A 20,000-nucleotide genomic window follows, 5' to 3' on the forward strand; every position below is an offset into this window, starting at 1 on the left:
TCCAGATTTCTGAGGTGCTCAAGGTTAGGTATTAGGTAGTCTGTACAACCCCATGTGACAGATAGATACATAGTGGTAATTTAACGAATAGAATTAATTTAGATGATTTGGATTCCAACTGAGTGTCGAAAGCAGATTTCACGTTTGCAGTGGTTTGCTTTACTACGTGCGTTGATTTGTTTTGTGACCTAGCATAGCTATTGGAAAAATTCTGACCATTTTTTCAAGATCGTTGGACATTGCTGAAGAAACAGGCGATGAGATTTTAAATGATTTGATGAGCTCGTCTAGCCAAGTTACATGAGATATATCCCCTAAAGGATTCTCGTCGCTTTTATTTTTATATTTTTTTATTTTTATTTCAAAACAGTTATTGCGAAAAGCAATGATATTGGATTCTTTATGTGACTAAAGACTTGCTGTAGTTAGTAGCGGCCCGTCAAATGCTCATTGAATAAAGGTTAATCACTTCATGGTTTGTGTAATCGCCTCACTACTATACGTGCGCTTGCCAAAAATAAGCATGGTAAATGCCTTCGGAGACTCGACCCAGGGGCAAGATAACCGGGACGAGACGAAGATTTCACGGGCGTCTTGATATCGCCCGTGAAGTTATCGGTGTATCCCAACTATCTTTCCCCTGGGAATGTATCTTGCTAGGGTGTAACTATAGTTACTTCAAGGTGTTCTGCATCACTGAAGCGAAAATTTCCCAGCTACATATAGTTAGTGTTACCTCAGCCAATATGTATAGAATAAGATCAATTGCATGGAAAATTGATGTCACTTGTTATCGATATAAAATTGCTCCATAATTTGATACTGTGTAGTATAGTTATGCAAGGTTGAATGTCGTTACGGCACCTGTATTGTGTAATCCACCATAAACAAAGAAAAAAAAAATATTTTCCGTGTTATCAGCTATCGTCTCCGTATATAACTAGGCATCCCACCAGACTCGATTCAGTAATATTGAATAGAAAGAGAAAAAAAAGTAAAACCGTTAGATCTACGTATACGCCCATACATCACGTGGTTCGTTTGAGGACACCCCAAAATAAATATAGAAAAATCGGCTCGCTTCCTGTCAGATGATGTACACTGAATTTGCTAAAAACGAATTCGCAACGCTTTATTTCTTCACACAGTGGTTCACAGAATATTGATTTTTTTTTTCCTACACGGGCGTCATTTTGATCCAGCTCTGTTAGTGTTCCATCCCTTGCCATGGTGTTCCAGCAGCTCCTGTCTCTGTCACACAGAAGATCCAAGTAGTGTTCCATTATCACATCATGGAAGCTGGATGTGCATGGTTAAATAGATGGTACATGAATCAGAAAGAAGTTACCTATGTGAGATTGGGTGTGATGCATGGCGTGTGTAACAATGAACCTAATATATAACCTGCGTAACAGCCGCTTCCTTTCCCGGGAAGAGCGCAGAAGGCTCGTGAAGGAAAAAATAATAATTAAAAGGAAGCTTTCTCCCGAATGGGAATGACCTGCTACGCCGACCAGCCTCATTCCCAGGGTTTTTCCCTTTAAATTGGGAGGGGCGGTATCGGCTGGTCACGTGACCAACATACACCCGAAAATCTTGGGTGTACTAAATTAGCGATGACTAGATTATGTATAATGTTGATATCGACTGGCGCTTCGCGCTCGGCTAAGTACACGCTGGAAGACCTAGATGTTATTGCCGTTCTCCCAAATGGTTTCGGGAAATAGTTCCTACCTGACTTCTTGCCGGTCAAGGAAGACAAAAGCATCGTTCTTTGTCTGCCCATTGAATTCAATCACGAAAGACCACGGTTTGATAAACTCCTCACTTGAGGACTGGAAGAAACTAAAAAAAGGAAACTTACTGTGGTTTAGAGCCAACCTAAGCCGAATGACTACGGATACTTTCTGCCTGTTTCCGCCATCTTGCTACGATAATAGTGCGAAAAATTCGAGCCTTGATGTAACCTGCATAATAGGCGTGTATTGAGCCGAGCGCGAAGTGGCAGTCCGAGTCGATATCAACATTATACATAATCTAGTAATCGCTAATTTATTACACCCAAGATTTTCGGGTGTTTGTTGGTCACGTGACCAGTCGATGCTGGTCTTTTCCCGCCCCGCCCCAATTTACAAGGGAGGTTGGTACGCCGACCATAATAGGCTGATTTAGCAAAAGAACGGGAACGTCATTTTTGATGCGCGCACCGTTGTCAACTGACGTTCCTGTTCTGTTGCTAAATCAGCCAAGTGTAATGCGTTTGAGCCCCTCTTTTGCTGTGCTTTCAGTGTCCCGAGTATACTGGCATTAAAACTTTCTGAAGCTGAATAGCACATAATGTGTTTTCTCTTCCAATATTCCTGCTCTAATTTATAAACCTTTCATTCCTTCTCTATTCCAATCAAGGATAAGTCGTGACGTTAATTAGGCTCCCACGCGGTGGTTTTTAGGGGACTGGTATTACCTACTAAAAACGACTGCGTGGAAGGCTACTCGTTAATCCGCTTTACAAAATGTAGTCAGCGTTAAGAGAGTCAAAAGCTGAAGTTTCGAACGCATACCTTACCCTTTATCAGAGCAAATCGTGCAAGGAATTCTGGGTTCTGTGTGGTTTTTACATCGATGGTGTAGCAACGCTATTAGTGGAAACATACATGGAGGGGCTTGGATGACTAAAATTAAATGTATGTAGAAATGTGGAATTTACTACTATCAGCGGTTACATTGGTCCCAGTGCATGGAAGCAGCTTTTTAGTCTTGTCTGGGAAATTTTTCAGTGGTATTGCCATTAGAAATCAGTTGTCAGTTTGTATAAGAAATGAAATCGAAACTCAAATTGAAGTTTCCGGCTGAAGGGGCTTTTACCCGCCTCAGTTAGTTCTGCCGGTGGCGTGTCATGAGAATGTGGCGTGACTTTGTATCATGGCGGGGATCGAAAGTATTGGTGAAACTAGTCCACAAAACGGCAACGGTGGCCCACCAGCGCTCAGCATTATTATTCCAAAGTTAGGCGATGTTAAAGTAGCCACAAAGGTCTGGGAAGAAGTTAAGCTACCAGTAGATTTCATGCTCGTAGTGGTAAAGGACTTTCTAAGTTGCTACGTAACTATTATTTGAGAAATGTGTATTCAAAAGCTAGATCAGAGATCTTAAATATGTATACTTTGGTGATGTGGGTGAGGGCGAGGGAAGGAAACTGAAAATCGCTTTGACCATGTGCGCGCAAGGCGCAGGGGAGGCTAGGGGTGCAGTGATCGTCCTGCCGAATGCCTTTGAAACATTACGACCAAAAGCCGATTTTTGCATCGGTTCTTGCGCTGCACTTCATCGCGATAAAACCCAACTAGGAGACGTGGTGATTTCAGCGAAGTTAACCACTTATGCACAACAAAAAGTTACAACAAATAGAGTCGACAAGCTTGGCTATACAACTCCAGTAAGAAGGCACATGTCCCTTCTTATCATCACTACGTCACGAAACCGCAAATTATTGGCTCCTGATTGGTTCCTTGTTATCACGTGGTATAAACCCTGCAATCTGATTGGTTAGGGGGTAAACAGCCCCTTTTATACTACACATTTCCCCTCTTATCAGAGCAGCTGCTTTTGGTTAGTAAGAGAAGTGAAAGTGTATTCCAGTGGTGAATTTCTGGACGGACCAGAACAAGTTGAGTCGTCCTGGCGACCAGATGAACTTGTCAGTTTATACCCAAACGCCCTCGCAATTGAAACAGATGGGGATGGTAAGTTTCCAGTGAATTTCTGCCTCCTCTGAAAGGTTCTTCACTTTGTAGGGATATATTTAGTCCTCAACTATAAAAAAAACAGTGAGTTTTTGATAAGAAAGAGCATATACTGTACACTTTTCATCCAGCAGAAATAAGATATAGCTGGGCTATTGTCCGTAAACCTACGGGGGCTAGAGATCTCAGACATTTTTCGCCAGTTACATGACGTAGTTAACTCAATCCTAGTGTTACGCAACACTGCAGGGTAAAGAAGAAAAAAATATTATTTGACATTTTCCATGTTTCTATAGAGTTGAATTTCACAAACACAGTTCTTATTCTCTTAATCATTGTACTGTCTTCATTTCAAGATTGTGTTTTCGCGCGGCAGTTGACATCGTATTGTTTCTTTCTCGTTCTCACAGGTGTCTTTACAGCAGCACATGATCTGAAAACACAGAATGGGTTGTGATCAAAGTATCACTGGTTATGCAGATAAGTGCATCGTTAACTGCTTGAAGACTGGATACCTTTGGCCTATGCGATGGCAGCTTCTTTCGTGAACAACATGCTACGGGAGCCCATGGTGTTTAAGCGGTGGCCCAATTACCAAAGTACATATATATAGGGACACCAAAACTAGTGACAGGAACTTGCAGTTTATGGTAAAAGAAACTTGGAAAGTTGGATTGTAAATGCTTTTTGGACTCGGGGGTAAATTAAGTTTGTTGTAAGTTGTTATTGTTGTTGATCAAAATGACGCCCATATAGGAGAAAAAATAAATATTCTGCCAACCACTGTGTGAAGGAATATCGCATTTCGAATTCTTTTTAGCAAATTCAGTCTACATCATCCGGCAAGAAGCGAGCCGTGTTTTCTACATTCATTTTGGGGTGTCCTCAGACGACCCAAGTGATGTATGGCCGTATACGTTTACCATGCTTATTTTATGCCCAATTCATACCAAAGCTTAAACACGTTTAAATTTGTTTAGTTCGACACAGTCTGGCCAATCACAACAGAGAGAGAGCGCAACGAACCAATCAGAATTCGAAGACAGTACATGTAATCGGTGCCAAGCGCGGGAAAACGCGTGCGACCAAGACACGACAAGTTGTGGTTTTGCTTCTCATTGGTTGAGAAAGTGGTGCGAAATCAAATCAAATAAAAAATCAAAGCACGTAGTAAACCAAAACCACTGCAAACGCGAAATCTGCTTTCGACACTCAGTTGAAATCCAAATCTATATGAATTCTATTCGTTAAATTGCCACTATGTATTTATCTGTTTCGTGGGGTTGTACGGACTGCCCAATACCTAACACAAAGGGATACAAAGTTACTCTGTTCATCGTCAGTTTAACCAAGTTTAAGGACGGTGCCTATTTTTGTTACTGAATATGCCTTCTGCGCATCTCGAGACACTTGGGTTTCCTATGGGTGATGCCTACTAATACGGGATATTTTTTGCGACATTTAAACTATGCGAAGTAAGCAGACCTTAGCAAGTGCTCTTGGTTAAAAAAAATAATAGGGGGTAACCATACATTTTTCAGAGATAATAAAGCTTCAATATTAAAAAAAGAAACAAAACACCATACGTCGCTTTGTATTTTACTGCTTTTTAGAATAATTGTTACTTATTTCTCTCTAAAAGAATGCGTGGTTATCCCAAATTTTCTTTTTGGATACCAATAGCCCTTGCTAAGATCTGCTTTTCCCGCATAGCCATAAACCACACAAAAATAATTCGGTATTAGCAGACACCGTCCTTAAACAACAACTCCACTGTATCGCCGTTTGGTCTACAACGCGGTGAACAATAAAACTGAACAAATCAAAAATTTTCATTGGTCCTCTCCAACGGTTCATTTCGGTGGATATCTGTTCGGAACCGGTCTTGAGCACCTCAGAAATTTGGATTTGGTTTAAAGGAACCTCCACTCTTGAAATAGATTAACGTTAAATTGTTGGAAATGCGATCTCATTTTAAATTTCGTGGAAATAAGATTTTTGTGTCGGACAAAACAGGATTTGACTATCGCCTATTTTCCTTTTAAATTACCCGGGCGCCGCCATCTTTGATTTCATGACGTAATACGGTTGCTCAATTGTTTCACAAAAAGAACTTCTGCTGGATAACAATAGCAGCAACCGTATGACGTCATAACCTCCAAATGGCGGTGCCCAGGAAACTTAAAAGCGAAAATAGGCCATAATCATATCTAATTTTTAGCACATTTGAATGTTTTTTCTACAATTTAAACTAAAATTTAGAATTTAGACACTAATTCCAATCATTTACCGTCCATTTGTTGTCGGAGTGGAGGTTCCCTTTAAAGAAAATCTTAAGTTTTATTCGAAAAATAATGCCAGCTCAAACTTTCAATGACACTGGAAGACTATATTCTTTTCGTTTTCGAAGGGACAAATGTCTCGGGGTAAAGTGTTAGACTTGTTCTTAAACGTCTAACCAGGGAATCAGCTCGGATTCAAATCTACTGGACACACACTCAGTTGTTGTTCAAATAGTTACGTTCTATTACAAAAGTCACTCTAAAGCTCAGTTTACAGAATTCATCTAGTGAAGAAATTCTCGCGTTGCTTTTATGTTGGCCGGAGTATGATTGACAACCTACTGTCAAACACTCGCCAACTACTAATGGAGGCTAACGTAAGCCTTCCCATGATCAGTTGGCATTGGAATTTGTAATAGGTACCTTCCCTTTATTTGATGAGGAAAATGTACTCTTCTTTTAGGATTCGTTATGTTACTCGAAATGTCCAACCAAAATAAAGCAACGGGAGAAATATAAAAGTTACAATGAACACAAATGTTGATAAAAATTACACATTGACAATCATAAGTTTGTAAAATACTAAGTTGAAGTCTCAAGCAGCGTCCAGCCGTGTTGTTGCAAAACAACAACTTTCCAAGAAGAAAGGCGGTACTACAAGTCCACGCCAATTACCATAAATTACAGAGTACACGTCTACAACTTTTAGTTTCCTCATTAAACATACAGTACGTGGTTAGAGAACAAATGCAATGACATTGATAACCACCTTAGGATGAAAAGATTTAAATATTATGATTATCATTCAAATAAGTACAGTGAAAACTAACTTAACTGACAATATATCGGCTGGTATAAATTCGTATGAGACACTGAAAATCTTCACCATAAACGATAAAACAAGAAGGGTGGCCATTTCCAGGCAAATACCAGCGAAAGGTTCACTTAAGGTCAGACACAATAAAGTATGGCTTGACTAAATGTAAACAATGTATTGTTATCGAGGAAAACCAATTTCAGCCATTCTTGAAAGATAAACTTCCTAAGAAACAGTCCAAAACAGAACAACTACTTATGCCAAATTTATACCAGGAGAAAACAACATTTGATCAGAGCAAGATCAGCACTACACTAAAACATAAATACAAAGGTAAACCATTGAACGTATCAAATGAAATATACTGAAATTGCAGTCAGGAATGGACATAATGTAACCTAAAATGTGTATGACACTGACTCGTAAAACGTTAAAAACCAAACGTTTACAAAGAACTTTAACAAGACGTTTTGGCCAAAAATCTTCGGCCTTCGTCGGTTTAAAAAATGACAAATAAGCAAACGCTTAGTTAACGGTTCACAGTATGCGCGTGCTACAATCACGACACGTAACGAACGATCACTGCGCGAGAGAACAGATCACGTGAGTGAGCTATAAATTCCAGGAACATCAATATGTTCATTGCCCGCATTGCGGTCTCGCAGAGAATGCCAGGCCTCAAGAAAAAGTTTCTTGTGGTAATCACGCGCTTTGCTGACAATGGTGGCTCGGTCAAAATCTATACTATGGCCAAACTGATTCGCGTGTTGCGCTATCGTTGAGTTGTTATCGCCAACACGGATAGATTTTGACCGAGCAACCATTGTCGGCAAAGCGCGTGATTACCACAAGAGACTTTTTCTTGAGGCCTGGCATTCTCTGCGAGACTGAAATGCGGGCAATGAACATATTGATGTTCCTGGAATTTATAGCTCACTCACGTGATCTGTTCTCTCGCGCGGTGATCGTTCGTTACGTGTCGTGATTGTAGCACGCGCATACTGTAAACCGTTCACTAAGCGTTTGCTTATTTGTCATTTTTTAAACCGACGAAGGCCGAAGATTTTTGGCCGAAACGTCTTGTTAAAGTTCTTTATAAACGCTGGTTTTTAACGTTTTACGAGTCAGTGTCATACACATTTTAGGTTACACCATTGAACTTTATAATGTTTTTATCCTTTTGATTCGAATATTCCCGTAAATAAAGCATATATTGTATCGCTTCCCAACACCGAAAAATAAATAAACCCCCCCAAAAAAACCACTGATAAATTAGCACAAGTGTGAGTTTCTAATATGGTACAATATTAATATGGTAATATGGTAATTTTATTGTTAAACATAAGGTCAACAAACATTTTCGTAAAGCCAACAATAGTTGTAAATTCTGGATATAAGATTTCGTTTCCTAAAACCAAAGTTAATAAAAGGCAATGGTTATGAAGGCTGACAAACTGCTTGGTTAGATGTTTTTGTTCGCGTTTTTGGCCTTCACCGTGCACAAACTACAATAGATTTTGAAATGTGTCGGAGAAACTGACCAATCGAAGCGTTCCTGTTAAGAAATTCAGCTGTAGTGTGAACGTTAAAACAAAGGATTGTGCACGGTAGCAGCCCTTCCAACAGCATCTCATAACCAGTCCCTCAATTAACTATGCTAAAACGTTCTGCGACTTAATCTTTCAACTAAAGCATCTAAACGTATAATACCTTATTAAGAAAACTTTCATTTCACCAGCAACAACACAGGAACAAGATATACGACATTTATTCCCTACGTGGACGACCCATTGGATAGCAAAAAAGCGAAAATATCTAAATGTACACGATTTAATATCATTAATCAACAAAACTGTAGCTTACTACTCAACGAGTTTCGTTTGAACTTATAACCAAAAGCAACGTTTAACAGTTTAAAGAGGTTACCCAGTGTAATGTTATCAACTCAGTATTGTGCGTTCAAGTGTTAAGTTAGGATCTCTTGCCTCTAAAGAACAGCACATTTTCTAGCTGCATCATGGGTAACTCCACGCAGATAGCCAACACAAATGCGGCTGCATAGGACATCACCACCACTGACACGAAGTAAAAAGCCTGTGGGAGAAAACGATAACATTCAGCACGAGAGCTCGAAAATTCATCGGTTTACTGAGAGCTTTAACCGGCATTAGGGTTCTTAAGCAACGACAACGGCACAAAACAACAGGTGTAATGAGCGAAAACAATTGCTTTCCACATGCGTTTTAAATTTTGGTACAATTGTATGCCGTCCACTGCAAAGCGACAACGAGAGACAGCCAAATTCAAGGTTTTGTGGAGCACGTGAACACACGACGGTGAATTCTTCATTCTCTTTCTTAACCTGAACCACCAATTTGGTTCCTGAGTAGTTGGTCGTTTCTGCGGAAGTTGCCGGAACGAGTTGAAATAACGACGAACTAGTACAAATGAAGTAAAGTTGTATTTTTATGTAACGTTTTCGTTGGCGTTGCCGTCGTCGCTACTTTTAAGTTCCCCACTGTTGTTATTGGAGTGTGGCAATCATCAAATGACTAAAGCAGTGCAGTGGTGTCGACAACACCGAGAAATTCAGCTTAACCGTTTTAATGTTCTAGGTCTTCTCAGGTATTAGGTCTAAATAGTTTTTATCTGGTTTTAGCGATAGTGACACACGCAAAAGCGTTAGCCGGATGAACGAAACCAATCTATGAACCAAAAACTGAAGTTCACAGATCCAGCTAACCATATAGATCACAATTTCTGTCTGCTCTATAGGAACCCGTAACAAAGACCAGAGAAACAACTAGAACCATTACCAACCCACCTTCCCTGGATGGAATGCTAGTCTATTACTGAATCCCCAAGCGCCCCTGGTTGCTTCAAGCGAAACCGGGTTAAGCGCCAGCCCCGTGGAACACTTAAGTTCATATAGTGCGACTTCATCTTTCTTCAGGACGCCATGATGTGTCTATCTACCAATGTTGTAACGAATCGACTTAGCATTAAAACGATCGGTATCTTCTTTATTTCACACACAAGCATAAGGCTTCGTAAACAAGGACGAAATTATTGCTAAAAGACTAAAACCTGATACTTATGAAAATCAGCATTTTTCACGTAAATGAACTTACTACAAGCTTGTCGGTGTACTCTACGGTGTGTTGAAAGGACATAAAGTAAGCGTTCAGAACTATTGGGTGAAGAAGATAAGCACTGTATGTCAAACGGCTCAGTGGAATCCAGTACGACGCCGACAGTAACTTGTTCACAAGACCTGCAGCAAAAACAATCAATTTTCAAATTACGATCGCAGATCAGCAGCACTTTCCTAAGCCACACCAGCTAGCAGAGGACGTTAACACTTTCTATGGATAGCGTAATAGTTTGTCGGAGGAATACTCGGAGTTGACGCGTTTGACCTCGGAGGGAATCAAACCCACGACCTTCGGATTTGATTGTCCGTTACCTTACCGAGGCCAGACGGGAGCAAATTGTGGGTGATAATGATATTTATTTCGGCAATGTGAAAGTGAAGGGAACAAATGAATGTTGTACCGCCAGCACTAAGGACAGAAATGGTGGGTCACAGAATTAACTCTGCAACGACGTTAACGTGTTCAGTGAACCCATAAAATTCCTACGTAGCATTTTACAAAGGGTAGGTGCGTCAACAATTTTTATTTTCTTACTTCCGTATCCTTTGTTGCAAGCATAGAGAACCCAAGCAAGCGCCAGACCCCAAACAAAACGACAGAAGGTGCCGTAGACAATGTTCTCAGCCTTGTTAAGCTTTTTACCGCCTTGTTTGGTGACTGTGTAAATACTGTACACAATGGTGACGCCCAGACCGGTCGCCACTAACCAGCCGACCAGACAAACGATCTGTCTCGGTATTTTGGGCTGAAAAATAAAGTATCAATAAGTAAACGGTTTATCGGTTGTCTCAAGTATCAATGTTGTCCCCACGTACAGTGCGTGTGTACCACTCGTTAGGGCCTGTTTATATCGAGTAAAGTTGTCTCGAGTAGCATCATTCGCCCAAACGAACTACAGTTATAGCCCGCGTACAAGAACCTGGGTTTTAAGAACCTGTTAGGCTAAAATTTTCATTTTAAGCCCCCTCCACATAAGAACCTATTTAGGCTAAAATTTTAAGTTAGGCTCTTATCAGTAGGGTTGCTGTGAAAGTGTATAGGTAGAAACTGCTGAATTAAGATCATCATCTATTTAAAAGTAACTTGACATAACTATTTTTTCTTTCAAGCTTAAGTATCATGTTGTATGTCTATTGTGTTTGCCATTATACTATATTATGAGATGATATTTATAATATATATAGTATATTCAGATGAAATTCATATGAAAATATAAGAACCTATTTTAAGAACCTAGGTAGCCTAAATTTGCTTTAAGTACCATTTATATAAGAACCTATTTAGGCTAAATTGGAAAATTTAGTTTCTTATACGCGGGCTATTACTGTACCCTGGGTGAGCCATCTTTTCAAACGTTTCCTTACAATACGTTGCGAACTGTTTACATTTGAACCTTAAAGTTGTCCCAGCTAGCCGGGTGATCCGCTTGGCTGGCAGAGTCACCCTCTTTTGAAGACAAAGTGACCGGCTTACTGAGACAACTTCTGTTTATATAAATACTTTAGCAAACCCTTTGCGTGCCGCGCGTGTGACGTCAAGTCAAACTAGTATTGAGGGTAAACTTACTCTCAAAGAAGATAAATTTAAATTAACAGTCTTTAAATTAATTAAAGAAATCCAAAGGAAAGAAGAATTGTGATAATTCGGCAGGGCCATTAAATGAGGAAATAAAAACTACATTCCCCTCATTACGAGTAATGAGGGGAAAGCGAGTCACGATAAAGGAGCTGCCCTAGCCGACTGGAGCAGCACTCACATCTACTGCAAGCAAGGCGATGCTCCAACCATTGTATAGCCTGCAAGCCAAACGTTATCATCATCATCATCATCATCATCATCGTCATCATCATCATTATTATTATTATTATTATTATTATTATTATTATTATTATTATTATTATCGTATATTTTTGAGGCAAGAAGCGAGCGCGAAGCATGACGCGGGGGCGTTTAAATGTGAGTGAGCGCGGAGATAGAGAGAGAAAAAACATAATTTCTCACGTTCTAAGCGCGCTCTCCCTACCCGGTCGCCTCGCCCTTTGCACTTGCCTCGTCTGCAGGCTAACCAATCAACTACAAGGAGAGTCGAAGAGATTGACTTAAAAGTGTATACAACAGGACAAGGTCTAGTTGCTGACAAAGTAATCTCCAGATACTCTCCCGTGGACTACTTACCAATATACTTCGGTGAGGAGCTGCCTTTTCAATGTGGATCAGATAGCCAAGAGCAATACCCACGAGATATGGAGCGATACGGCAATATGGCTTGTTATAGATCAGGTTCTGGTATTTTGCTCGAGCTGAATCTGTCATTTCCCTGAGAGGTAATGCCTTAACTGTCAGTTTGTTAGTGATATAACCCCCCCTTAAAATCTTTTAGGCAGACTGTCGAAAACAGCGGGCTTGAACTAAAGACTATTTGTTTTGCGAAAAAAGATCAAAAACGGGTAGAATCATAAGAATGTACCTCTTGAGAGCTTATATTTGAATAGCCACACTTCAGGAGCTATACATGTAAAGATTAAAAATTTAGAACCATCTTGTGCAGCACAACGGAGATGTGTAGCCACTAAGTCCAGAATAATAGACATTGTCGAAAACTAGATCAGTCTTGTATCACTCGAACATGTCTCTTGCAGTGTTTACACGAGAACACTGGTTCCAGGGGACAGTTTACACAAAGGGACAAGCAAACGTTCAATGGGGCAAGTGTCCTTCAATTCAAACGAGTTTGAATACTTCAAATAAGTCTCAGGGAAAAAGACTGAATGAGTAGTTCACATGGCGGTGCCAGGACTTGTCCCTGTCAACAGGCTCCCAAGTAGGGTATAGGTCGAAGATAAAAATCGAGCCCATTAACGTGCACCGCTCGTCCGGCTCGCCGATTTTTCTTTTTGCATTATCCCTCACCTGGGAGCCTGTTCACAGGCTATCTCTGCAACAAGTGCCGAAGACTTGTCCATCGTGTGTGCCGAACTTTGTACTGTGGTTGTGTACAAAGTTTCATGAAATTTTATATGGCAGTTGTTTTTAGGGCAGAGAGCTAATACGATTTCCGTAAAAACAACTGGGTCGGAGGCTAATGCTGTCAGAAAGGATGCGAATGCTACGCACGTTAGCTAAATGCTAGAACAGTAGCTATGTAGTAAATTACTTTGTCAACCTCCAGCTTGTTGCGAAATATCAAACAAACAAGGATTCACTCACCTGGTTACAACTATTACATCTGTATTATAAACATCAATTATTACGCCGGTGACGATAAGCGAGATTTGAAGAAGGCCGCCCACACCAATAACGACTCCTTTCCACTTGAATCTGATAATCAATATAAATCAAGTCAATCGTCACTTCCGGCTAGTTTGGCTGCAAAACAGTGTGTCACAAAAATCTCCTATTGATTGACTGAAACTCTTCCCAACGGTTACTTCCACTATTCTGTTGTAAATAGGGAGCTTAAGAGCCACGACGGCAACGCCAACAAAAACGTTACTTGAAAATGTGAGTTTGCGTTCCTCGAACTACATCGCGATAATTCCAATAGGAACAGTGGTGATGGCACAGTGGTGAGAGCACTCGCCTCCCACCAATGTGGCCCGGGTTCGATTCCCGGACTCAGCGTCATATGTGGGTTCAGTTTGTTGTTGGTTCTCGTCTCTGCTCCGAGGGTTTTTCTCCGGGTACTCCGGTTTTCCACGCTCCTCAAAAACCAACATTCCAAATTTCAATTCGACCTGGAAATAGTGGACGAATAGCCACTCTGTGGATATGCCACTGAGATTCCCATTTATTATTTATTTATTTTTTTGTTTATTTGTTCGAGCTATCTTAGAGCCCAATTGATAGGAACCATCGTCGTATAGAAGAGGGAAAAGAAATGTACCAAAATCCCTTCCGCACGTACAGAGTAGTTTTTTTGCACACACTAAGTCGTTGTCATAGATCTTTTAAGATCTTTGTGTACAAAACGAATACCATAAAAAATTTTCAAATCAAAATGGGGGCGTTTCAAATAAACTTTGACTTGTTTACTCTAACCCAATTTTTCCTGTAATATTTTCCTTATTTGTACATTGTGCAACTTGTTTTAAACGAGAACGCGGCTCCAATCCCCCGACCTTTTTGTTTTAGTTTTTTCTACCCTATTGAGAATAATAAGCGAAAATACAGTGTATTATTATTATTAGTTAAAATCACATATTGTAAACATTCAATACCTTGTATTTATTCTAGTAGTATGACAGGGACCGTTTAATCCACTTTTTTAAGGGGGTATATCAATAATAATGAGAGGTAATACATTAACGTCAGTGACGTCATAGGTTGTTGTCTTGATCTCATAAATGAAACGCGGTGAATTCTCTTTACCTACTGTGGTAATCATAGCATGATGTCATGTTTTATTTCAGGATAACCAACAGTTTCAGAAACGATTTTACAGGTTTGTCTATTTTGGCTTACTCTGCTTCCTCCTCTTCCTACTCCTTCTCACCTCCACCACGACAATGCTGTTGTTTCCTCTACCACAACCGCAATCTTATTTTCTCCACCACCGCCAGCTCCACCACAATGCAATTGTTTTCTCCTCCACCACCAACTCCACCACAATGCAATTATTTTCTCCACCACCACCAACTCCACCACAACGCAATTGTTTTTTCCACCACCAAAAGCTCCACCACAGTTCAATAATTCTCTCCACCACAATGCAATTGTTCTCTCCACCACTGCCAACTCCAACACAATGCAATTGTTCTCTCCGCCACTGCCAACTCCAAGACAAAGCATTTGTTCTCTCCACCAACACCAAATTACCTGCATCACGCAAGCACATTAACCGCTCGGTTACCTCCATCTCGCCAGCACATAAAATAAGCGTTGTGTACACTTAGACATTTAGCGAACCAGCCAACCCCCCAATGCTATAATTGTACCCACATGTGGTCGGGAATTAAACTGGTGAAAATCTCGCCGAAGGCGAAGCCAATAAGCTTGCAACGGCAAAAACGAAGAAACCAATATTTTCCCATAACGGACCGAAGGAGCTAATTTAATAAGGTTTTATTACACAGAATTTCCTGCTTGTTGCTTTCTAGTCCGCGTGAAGCTTTTGTTCAAGCAGTGCGAGAAAAAGTGCAAGAAAGTAAAAACTCCGACATGACGGTTTGAACAGTTCCTACTTCATAAGCTTAATTTAAAACATTTTTACTTTTTTTGTCAAAATTGAAACACTTTCCTCCTTTCAAATGTGCGTTTTAACGCAAGCGGTCTATCTTAAAGGTCCAGAATTCGGACCGCTCAGGGAGCCAATCAGAATTCTTATTTTTAGCGCAGACCAGTTCAGCTATATAATAAACAAACATTAAAAAAAACAGTAGCTTCCAGCTGTGCACTTTTTTTCCCCTCTTCTAAAGCAATAAGCTACAAATTATTTTATTATTCATCTATTTGTTTATTTATTTATTTATTTATTTATTGTAGTTTATTAGATTCATTGAATTAAAAAGGGCAGCTCCATACCTGTAGATGATGAAAAGAAGTAACGGACTGATGATATAAAACTGCATGTCATTAGCAAGATACCACGACCATTTAAGGCACTGCAAAATCAAGTGAATCAGATTTTACAGAAAGAATGTATAATACAAAGTTTAACATGCAGCTCGACAGAAAGATAATAGTTTATTAAAACACGCTTGGCAGCCAAAAGGCTAAATAACTGATAATTTAAAAATATGCTAAAGAAAAAAAGGTAAAAAGCAAAGTAAAGATAAATACGACGTAGATAAATATAAAAATATAATATAATCTAAGATCCATAAGGAGGGTAAGAAGCAGTTGTCTTTCTCCTACGAAGCTTTTAAAAGTGAACAAGTCAGTCTTGTAATGGCTGTGTAGTAGTCGTTACTGCCCAAACCAGAAGAACTGAAGAATTCATGTATCCCACGAGTGTACATTGGATATGAGTTGATAGATTGTCAGCGAGGAGTCGGCTGGAACCATCCCATATTCAACTACGACGAGTGGAAAAACGTTTATGAAAAACAACCAAGGAATATTGATAGATCTTGCTCATTTCATTTTCCAAAAACTCGGGCAAGGTATGGTGGCTGATAGTCCATAGCCACTGAGCCAATCTGAGCATCATTCAGTGAGGATCCAGTTTCCAATAAATAGTCATAGCTTAGATCTATTCACTTGAAACTGGGAAACAATTATTCACTCTGTTGAACCCCCAAAAGAAAATTGTTCCAGGAAAGTTTTGAAAGAAAACACACCGTTGAGTACGTAAAACCGAAGTTGGCTCATTACTTCCCTTTTTTCTAATCGAAATTTCATTGGAAATAAAGCATTACGAGGCTGAAACATCCGACGCGAACAACAGAGCCTAAGAATGCTGAAAGCAATGTCTAGGGACATTAAGCAACAAGGACGGTGTGCTGGCCAACGCCAACGAAAACGTAACTTGGAAGTATATTTTCATGTTTTACAAGGGAACTCTACCCAAATATCGGCGGTGTTGTGTTACAAGGATTTGAATTATTTGCGTAATAACGGTTACGGCAAAAACATAAGGTTTTTAAATGGGATTTTCATAAATTGGTCGAAGAACATAGAAATAACAAATCTCACAACAAAAATGTGCTCACCATACTTCTATGGTGTAATAGTTGCTGTCTATGCCTGGTCTTTTGCTGATTTGATCCGTCTTAGGAGCAAGGGTTATACTTTCTCGTGTCCCTTGATGGAAGGGCGTTAGACCTAAATTTGTACCTATTCGTACCTTTTTGGTACGGTTTGGTCTAGCCATGGTCTAGCCATGGTTCGCAAAATATCCATGACGACACCAGGTAGGTATTCACCGTACCCAAATCTAGCCAAAATCCGGTGATATTCGTGCGATATCAGGTCAGTTAAAAATTTAACTGACCTGTAAATTTTTGCAGCGAGTATACATTTCAAGTAATTGTTTAAGCCATCAGTCTTACTGGCGAGAATTTCGCTTTGTCACGGTTGCTTGTGTCAAGTATGTGAGTAATTTGAGCAAGGCTCAGTTGGCCTAACTGAAAGTAAAGCTACACCTCACCCCATCGTGAAAGGATGTAGGATAAAAATTATTGATATACAGCAGATTTGTCCACCAGTAATCATCACATTTGGTACGTAACTGGTTGGTATACCACAAAGGACCTTCGCCAAGGAATGCGTACAGATTGGCGTAAAACAAAATAACAAACATGTAGCTTGGAGTCAACCTGAAGAGAAATCAACATTGTGGATTAACAAATATTCAAAGGATAATGTAGTCGATGATGTGTACTACACTGACTAGTTAAACGTTCGTTACGCGTACGCATCGTGATTGTAGCACGCGCAAACTGTGAACCGCTGGATAAGCGTTTACTTATTTGTCATTTTATAAACCGAAGAAGACCGAAGATTATAGGCCGAAACGTCTTGCTAAGTTTTTGTAAACTTAACGTGGTTTTTAACGTTTAACAAGTAATAATAGTAATAATAATCCATTTATATAGCGCCTTTTCTACAAGATTCAAAGACGCTGCTTACAAAACTTAGATAGAACTAAAAAAGTAGAAATGATCGCAAGGAATTCGCATTAAAACTAGACGCTAACTACAAGATAAATAAATTTACACAATTACAAACATCAGATAACAAATCATGAAAACATCACGATTCATGAGCTCGCATAAAACGAAATGTTTTAAGTTTGCGTTTAAAATCATCAATTGAATTTGCAGATTTAATGTCCTCAGATAAGCTATTCCAAAGTTCTGGGGCAGCAACAGAAAAAGCTCGCTTACCATACGAGTTGAGATTAAAGGAGGGTTTAACTTATAAATGTCTATTAGAGGATCTGAGATTGCGGCTGGGTGTATACAATTGAAGGAGTTCCTGTATATAGATTGAAGCTTGATCGTGTAGTACTTTGTAAGTGATTAACATAATTTTAAATTCAGTACGAAAGGAGACAGGGAGCCAGTGAAGATCCGTCAGGACTGGAGTCAGTGTCATACACATTATGTCCATTCCTGACTGCAATTTCAGTAAATTTCAAATAGTCAAAGGATTGAAATCGTAGTTTCAGAAGTTCAGGGGGAAGTGTTATGGGGTTTTCGACCTCTTTTGTCAAGAGCTCGTGCGCATTTTGGAAACAAAAATGCGAGAACTTGAAAAAGGCCTTAAGCCTAACACTTTTCAAATTTCAATCCATTCTGACCTATCTTTGGCCAGAGCCACTTGTTAGTTTTGAAACGCCTCTTTGTTTTTTGTACATTTCCTGTATTTGCTCCTTTGTGCGTTACTGTTCATTTGTTTCATTTCAAGTAGACACGTGACGCAATAGTTGTCACTTTGGTCATTTACACATAATTTAGTCTATTACATAGGGTCATGTTTCCGTTCGACCGCCACGTGTGGAGAGCATATTACTGTAGCACAGTCGCTGCTCGCTAGCTAGAATTCGCTACTGCTATTGACGTTTTGAGGTGCTACAATTACCTATTTCAAGAAGCTAGACCAAAGTAAGTTACTTATATTGTTTACGCTCGGTTTATTCTATTGTTTCGTTTATCATTTGTCCATTTCTCGCACAGATTTCTGTATTGTTGTTTTATGGTTAGTTAATCAATTAGATCAATTGCATAAGCAACGATTTCGTTTTTGTTGCTTTTTAGTTCGAACCACAACCACAACCGGCAATCACAATCATTGCCACAGCCACACATATAGGCATTTCAGCAATCGCTACCACAGTTACGATCGTATCGCTACAGTTCTGACAGGTTACCAAGTATTTGTGATGCTATCTTCGTCAAGTGTGATTCATTGAAGTCATTAGTGATTGGAACTTTGACCTCTGTTGTTGTGCGTTCGTATCAATACGCTCCGTAACCTCAGCTACTTCCATCCTGTGACCCATGAAGGTCACACCACTTTTATTGACAGTTTCATTGCACTGGGGTGATAATGTACAACAAAACTAAACAATTGTTGTTTGGTTTCTGTTGACAAACAAACATTTTTGGGTTTTGAAATGGCATCAAATTCGCGAAATACTTCCCCTTAAAAGTACAAACCAGAAAAACACAATGCCAGAAATTTCTAGCTAATTAGAGGCACAAGAAATTCAAACGTTTCTGGAACGGTAAATATGTGTCGCAGACCCACAGTGAAGTGTCAATTCTTTTCTTTCTTATCTTTTATCTCTTTTACCAAGAATGCCCCATATGAGGATAAAAAAAATTCCCTGAATTTTTACTGACCACAAACCATTTATCACTGACTATTCAAGACAAATCCTTCGGCAATAAAGAGACAGAAGTCAATAACTATGTGAAATTATAATCTCAGTTTGGCAACAAGGAAACTTTCATCAACCTACTGGCTGGCAAAAATATTAAGTTCCCTTCACTTTTCAATGACTCTCAAGTATAATTTAGAGTTTCCCTGACTTTGCACAGAATTCTCTGAACTTAAAAAAGTGTGATTTTCCCTGATATAAGCCCTGAGACCTGAGACCTCTCTCCTGTATCCCCTCGAGCTTTCTAGAATCACAAGATTTACAGAAATTCCATACTATGCCACAATATGTTAAATATGGAAGGATAGCAGCTCCATGCAGTTGCAACTTTGCACTTGTAGGTATCAAGATCCTCAGCCTTCTAATTACCCCTACCCGCTGGGTGGCTTTCTTACATATGTAACTTACATGATCAGAAAAGTTTAGTGCTCTGTCAATATTAACTCCTAGTGCTAGGTGCCTGCTAAAACAAATTTTTTTTTTTGGGGGGGGGGGGGTGGGGGGGGTTTCACTACGCGAGAAAAGGAGGTTTTGGCAAGGGTTTTAGAATCGGGAAACAAGAGTAAGGGTAACCACACATTTTTCAGAGATAATAAAGCTTCAATTTAGGGAAAAATTGCACACATTGTTTGTATTAACGTTTGTTAAAATTATTGTTGCTTAATTATCTCTGAAAAA

General features: G+C 39.6%; 2 protein-coding genes across 2 annotated transcripts in view; one reads left to right on the forward strand and one right to left on the reverse strand.

Annotated features, from left to right (window-relative positions):
• The window catches only part of LOC146484262 (nose resistant to fluoxetine protein 6-like), a 24,146-nt gene extending 23,667 nt beyond the window's left edge, over positions 1-479 (forward strand). Inside the window, exon 15 of the mRNA XM_085105043.1 lies at positions 1-479. This exon is cut by the window's left edge and continues 2,261 nt beyond it. The gene's annotated coding sequence lies outside the window, so the exon portion shown is untranslated.
• Positions 480-7,656: 7,177 nt separating this feature from the next.
• The window catches only part of LOC146484263 (nose resistant to fluoxetine protein 6-like), a 27,260-nt gene continuing 14,916 nt past the window's right edge, over positions 7,657-20,000 (reverse strand). Inside the window, exons 9-15 of the mRNA XM_085105044.1 lie at positions 17,085-17,253; positions 15,518-15,597; positions 13,205-13,315; positions 12,173-12,314; positions 10,532-10,742; positions 9,974-10,116; positions 7,657-8,936 (exon numbers count right to left, since the gene is read on the reverse strand). Coding sequence (XP_084961170.1) covers positions 8,814-8,936; positions 9,974-10,116; positions 10,532-10,742; positions 12,173-12,314; positions 13,205-13,315; positions 15,518-15,597; positions 17,085-17,253 — 979 coding nt within the window. The 3' untranslated portion in view covers positions 7,657-8,813. The remainder of the gene's footprint in view (positions 8,937-9,973; positions 10,117-10,531; positions 10,743-12,172; positions 12,315-13,204; positions 13,316-15,517; positions 15,598-17,084; positions 17,254-20,000) is intronic.

This window comes from Pavona decussata, unplaced genomic scaffold (genome assembly GCF_977016875.1).
Source record: "Pavona decussata unplaced genomic scaffold, jaPavDecu1.1 SCAFFOLD_36, whole genome shotgun sequence".
Taxonomy (NCBI): domain Eukaryota; kingdom Metazoa; phylum Cnidaria; class Anthozoa; order Scleractinia; family Agariciidae; genus Pavona; species Pavona decussata.